Below are 6,132 nucleotides of genomic sequence, written 5' to 3' on the forward strand. Positions count from 1 at the left end.
ATTCAAAACCTTTGTCATTTTCTCTCCTAGATGCTTGTTTTGATGTGTGGGGTTTCTAACATGAGTGTTTCACCTTTTAGTTTCATGGATCACGGAATGTTAGTTTGAATCCAATAGTTCAATGTATTTAGGTATATATTTTTGGTGTTTTATATCTAGATTACTGAAGCTAATCAATCTATCTAGTCAATTTCGGGGTTTATGAAACATAAATGTGTAACTAGCCCTAGCTTTGATGAACCGCCGATTGATTCACCAATATCCGAATTTGATCGTGGTTTCGTGTTTTGATATGATTTAATTAAGATTTTTCAAGGTTATATGTTTGAACAAAAGAGATGAAACCATTATTTGAGTGAATTTTGGAGTTGATGGTGCTCTAATGAATTTGGGTCCTAACAACGGTGAATGATCCCTTGATTCATGTAAAAGACGCTCTGACTATAAAATTAGAGTTCAATTTTGATTTGGAGTTCATTCGAATGTTCCAAGTTTAAATCATAGAAGAGAAACCAAGTTAGTGGTCAAATTTAGAGTCTTAAAGCTTTATTTAACGATGGAAATCATCACCTCTTTAATTAATGACTTAGTTAATCTAATGGTGTTATAGGATGATATTTCATGTTAAGTTTTGAGACCATTATAATCAATATGACTCATTAAAATTTGATCAAAATGAGTTTGAAGCAAGTTGGGCAAAATAGTAGTATTATTTTTTGGTATTTCTACATAAAATGGGTATGTCCGAATGCTTACACAATCGTGTGAAATTATTTGTTTGTTCACATGGATTGTGTGATACTCTGACTCAATCTGAATATGATGATGCCAAATTGTCCAATCTTGGTATGGATGCTTCCATTAGTCTTATAAGGAGATGTTAAGAACATTTAAAGGTCAAATAGTTAATTTAGTTTATTAACCCTAATCAGTCGACTATGGATTAAATAGTGTTATATACTTCGCTTAATTGTGTTTGCTCTATCTAATCTAGAATGCGGATCAAACAATATGTATTAGCTTACCGTAATCTTATTGTATTATTAATTTATTTTAGATAATTTGAGTATTATTTTACCATAATTGGATCATATTGATAAAATATAGTAAAATTACAGTATGATTCTCATGCTTGACAACAAATGTTAAATATTCTCTCGTGAATAGACTTTTCTGCTTGACAACCAATGTCAAATATTATCTTTCGATTAGATACTAAAAATATAATAAAATTATAGTAAGTTATCTTTGATCAACAACGGATGCCATATGTTAATTCTGTTGAAAACATTAAGAATATACTAAAACATAAAGAATATACTAAGATTATAATTTATAATAAAATAATAATATAAAGGTTATTAAACATCCATTTAAAAAACATAGCATCTTTTAGGAATAATGATATACAATTATGGATTTATCATTTGGTGGATTTTAGGTTTGCTAATACTAGATAATTGTAACTTTTTTTTCGATTTTACAATTTCTGTATAATTACTCAGTAAAACCGAATGTTTTTGTTAAACTTAAGCGATTTAATGAATAAAAAAACAAACTTAAGGAAATTTTATGAAAAAAAAAAATAAATAAGTCGTTTTTGTTTTTGTACTTATTCAGTACTTATGAATGAATTCTTTAGGTTTTTCTCGCGATATCTTACGTGAGATAGCTATATAGTGGTGAGATAGGTTGAGGTGGTCCTGCTATACGATGTAGGCCAATATACCTGGTACGAGTCGGCTATTAGCCGTAGGACAACCGTAGGCACAGAAGCTCAAGAAGAACAGTTGGGTTAAGACCGCATGCCGACAAGCCTTAGGTATTCCAGTCTGATGACTGATTGGACATATTGCATGTTGACATATTGTGTGTTGTTGAACGATGTGTGTTCTTAAACAAAAATCATATTTTGATCTTATTCGAGTTCCATTTGTGAAAATAAGACGTTACACATAAACATCAACCCCGCACACTTCATCGATGATTGTCCCAGATTCATAAATACTAAATTAGTAAAAATGACTTATTTTGAAACAAAAAAATATTAATGACTAAATGTGTACAAAAATATTAAAGACTAAATGTGTACCAAATAAAAAATATATTACCCTATTAAGTCATTTTTCCCTGCTAACCTGAGTAACCAGTCATAATGATTGAGTCATAATGATTGAATATGTACAGTTTAACAAGTTGAAAGAGTAAATATGAACGAAAAAAAAGACTCAATAACCAAATATTTACAAATCGAAAAATGTATTAACCGTTTAGGTCATTATCCCTTCTTTGGAAAAGCCCGTACTTGAATCCGAAAAAACCACTAAAGATGTATTCAATTTATTTTATAAAAAATGATAAACGATCAATATTTTGTACGTGAGAAAAAGTGAACCCCGAACCTTTTCGTAAAAGCCACTGCAACTGGATGAAACATTTTTACCTACTAAAAATCCTATTTCTCAAAGATAGGTCTAGAAAAAAAATAAAAATTAAAATTACAAGGATGGCTTTTTCATAACAAAGTCGATGTATATAATTAAAAAAACATACGACCCACAAAATTGATCATATATGGAACAAACGTGCCTACGAGAATGGGCTCCAAGAATTCCTTATGTTATTTGTATATACATCCAAATATCGCACCATCTAAGTATCAAACCACAAGATCATAGCGTACAACGCACTGCAAAATTAGACCTACCGCCTTCATCAATAAACAGGTCATGTACCTCACTTGAGACATATCTATATCAGTTTGCCAAAGTATTCCACGTGGATGGAAGCCGATTCGATGTCACATTCGGCATGTTACGAACATTGATGTCAACAGGCAGCATGCGGTATTCGATATCCAGCTCTCTAAAAACTTTAATCATCTCCTCAACTAAAAGAGCTCTTCGTTGCCATCTTTCACCCATGTCTTGAAAGTTCATACGATGTGAAAGCCATATCGATATCTTTAACCTATTCATGTCCTCTACATCCCTCAACACAATCATAGGCGCCGGGTACCAATGGTCGCTCTTCTTCTCAATATAGCTGCAATCCCAACAAATTGTCATTCACGATTTATCAAATAGGAGGGTAAAATAGTCATTTGCTTGTATTCAGACAAAAAGATGTACCTTGTTATCCTCTCCTTCATGAGAGTAATCTTTTCGCTAGGGGTTGATACGTGGATACAGAACTCAACAGCATCCCCCATATCCGGACTACGGTAGTAATTGGCGATCGGTTTTGTAGCCAAGACACTGTTTGGATATATAATTTTTTGGTTATCGAACCTCAAGAAAACTGTGGTCAATATATTCATCTCCTCAACTACCATCTGCAATGCCACAATATCAAAAATTACAACCATGACAATGGTATACATGTATACAGATATAAATGAAAATACGTTGTTATTTCTTATGTTTACCTGAACACTATCGACCTCGCAACGATCACCGACATCGAACGGATGCATTACGAACAAGAAAATAATGGCTTCGAATGTCGTCTTGCATGTGTTACCAAACACAAACACAACTAAAAGGAGTTGTGAACTTAGGAATATGAAGAAATGCGTGCTTGCAACTTTAAGTATAAGAAGCCAAATCACGATTATTAAGATCCCGACAGCTATATTGAGCATTTGATGGAGTTTGTTTACAGCTGTTTTTGTGTCATTGAGAGATAATGCAAGAGCTCTTCGCTCTCGGAATACATTAACCTAGATAAACAAAGGTTTTTTTTTTCAATTCTCATAAATTAAATCATCATTAAATATTGAAAAAAAAAAAGTTGATTATGGATTAAAGATGAAAAAAAGGACTTACCACCCAATTCTTGAGAAGTGCCTTGCTAATTCCTTTGGTTTCACAATCACTATCAAAAAGTCGAATTGCCTTCAATGCTTCATCGTCTCTCAGAAAACGCATTAAATCCTCTAGATAAATACGCCTGTGGAGGTTTGAAAAAAACGATATAGTGAAAAGATGTTTGATAATGGAATAATGGATAAAAGTTAAGGTTTCAAAATAGGATTAAGAAGTTACTTGGAGCCTTGCTTAGCGACATTACAGAATATTTTCTTGGCTGCAATTTTGGCTTGTTTTTCGTTTGTGATCTGCACTGCAGACTCATCTTCATCACCTGTTGCACCCTCAAGTTGTTCATCTAAAGTAGACAAAACTCCAGTTCTAACAATATTCATTAATCTTTTCATATTCCAAGCCGATATATTCTTCTGATTTAACCTATGCAAGTGATCAATTGTGATCCCCTCTTCAGTCTTCTTAGGCGTGTTAGCTTCAGAAAATTTACCACTTTTACCAGCCATGGGAGTACTGGTTCTTGAAGTGCCTATAAACCTTCCACTTTTCTTGAATATATTCGCCTTAAGATCGGGTGGCAAAATGGCACCAGCATTCTGAAGCTTTTGAACCTCTGCCATCATTCGATCCTCCTCTTCCTGTACTTGTTGGATCTCAATCACGGGTGGGCCCGAGAGGGTTTCGATTACATATTGATTGAATAAAGATTCTTGAATCCGATCAAAAAACGTGCTCACATGGAAAGAGGATGCAAGAACTTTGACTAACAATGTTTTCAATAGCCAAACGATTGTCCCCACCAAAAGACATATCCAAATCTTTGTCACATAAGGCAAAACCTTCCCATGTGCCATTCGTTCCACTTTTTTATCAAATATGCATTGCCAAGCGATTAGAACTAAAGTTAACCAAACACAATTTTGAACTGCTTTTCGTAATCCATACACGAAATATAAAACCTTTTTCCGAAGTAAGAAGTTTCCTTCTATCAGGTTTACAAGAACCCTAATCCCCCACCCTGAAACCAATCGTCCACTGATCAAAACCAACATCATAACCCCCCATTTCCACAACACAAGATCATAGATTTCCTTGTTCTTGAAATAAGGAATTGTGAGAGAACAAATTAAAGCAGCAAGAATGAGGATTAAACCGAATAGCTGAAGTAAAGTCCATTTGTTATACCTTATTTGCTTATATTCATCAGGTAAATCATCGTCCAAAAATGGATCGTCTTCGTCGATTTCGCTACCACCTTTCCCTAAAATTCCCGACTTCGATTGTCTACCGGACCTCTGATCTATCTCCGGTGGATCCATTAATCTAGACTTCGTTTTCGTCCGCATTAAGCTCGATTTTCTCTTAAACGAAGCATTCGAGGAGCAAATCAACACTTCTTCACCACCACCACCACCAGCGCCACCGCCGCCGCCGCCACAACCACTACCACTACCATTAGACCTCTGCCGTAGAGGCTGTGGCTCAATCACCTCATCATGAAACGAAACCCTAACTTCCTTAGGCGAGAGCATGCCGTAGTTACTCGGACTCTCGGCTATCCTTGATAACGGGGTAGACTGTTGCGTCGATGGCGTATCAGAAGTCATGAAATCAAAGTTATCATTGTTTTTCGAGAAATCGTAACTCGATTCTCTCCAAACTTTGTTAGGGTTTTGCTGGTCCACAACAGAGTTGAACTTGTACGCCGCCAGCTCTGCTTCTTTTATAAGATCGACATTACCGTTTGTACCTTTTCCTGTATCTCTCCGGCGTTCGCCGGAATCCGGAAGTGGCAGAGAGGAAGACATAGTAGCTGATGGAAACTGATCAACGGCGTTATCGTTCACGTGAAGCAGGATTTGCTTTTCTTCAAGCTCGATCTGTGGTTCGTGTTGGGGAGATTTGTTGAAAGATTTTCTGAATTTGTCCATTACAATCAACAATGTTCGAAGAATTTAAATCGAAAGCGTCAGATTAAATTATTATTCTTCAGGAACGGTGCACAAAGCAAGGTGATGAATCATCAAAGGCAAAGCACCAACTAATTTTAAAAAGGACGACACAGTTTTTTGTGAAGAAGAAATACCTTCAACTTTATATTAGTTTGCACTTTACACCTCATAAAATCATTATTTCAAATTAAATTCTAAATGTTGTTTTCTCTAGAAGCTCCGAGACCCGACCTTCTTAAACGTTTGTATTCAAGGTTATTAACTAAACTAATCACCGTTAATGAGGTTATTAATAAAAGTGATCACTCATCCCTTCGTAAAATAAACTTTTTTTTTTTATATAAAACATATCATCC

The 6,132-nt window shown here is 34.9% G+C and overlaps 1 protein-coding gene across 1 annotated transcript; it reads right to left on the reverse strand.

The window, feature by feature from the left end:
* Nucleotides 1-2,552: 2,552 nt before the first annotated feature.
* Nucleotides 2,553-5,896, reverse strand: LOC111889529 (mechanosensitive ion channel protein 6). Its single transcript, XM_023885679.3, has 5 exons — nucleotides 4,047-5,896; nucleotides 3,828-3,951; nucleotides 3,428-3,721; nucleotides 3,132-3,334; nucleotides 2,553-3,045 (listed from the first exon to the last, which is right to left on the reverse strand). The coding sequence occupies exons 1-5, from the start codon at nucleotides 5,753-5,755 to the stop codon at nucleotides 2,757-2,759; spliced, it is 2,619 nt and encodes an 872-aa protein (XP_023741447.1). The 5' UTR covers nucleotides 5,756-5,896; the 3' UTR covers nucleotides 2,553-2,756.
* Between the last annotated feature and the right edge of the window lie 236 nt (nucleotides 5,897-6,132).

The sequence above is a fragment of the Lactuca sativa genome, chromosome 2 (assembly GCF_002870075.4).
Source record: "Lactuca sativa cultivar Salinas chromosome 2, Lsat_Salinas_v11, whole genome shotgun sequence".
In the NCBI taxonomy this organism is placed as follows: domain Eukaryota; kingdom Viridiplantae; phylum Streptophyta; class Magnoliopsida; order Asterales; family Asteraceae; genus Lactuca; species Lactuca sativa.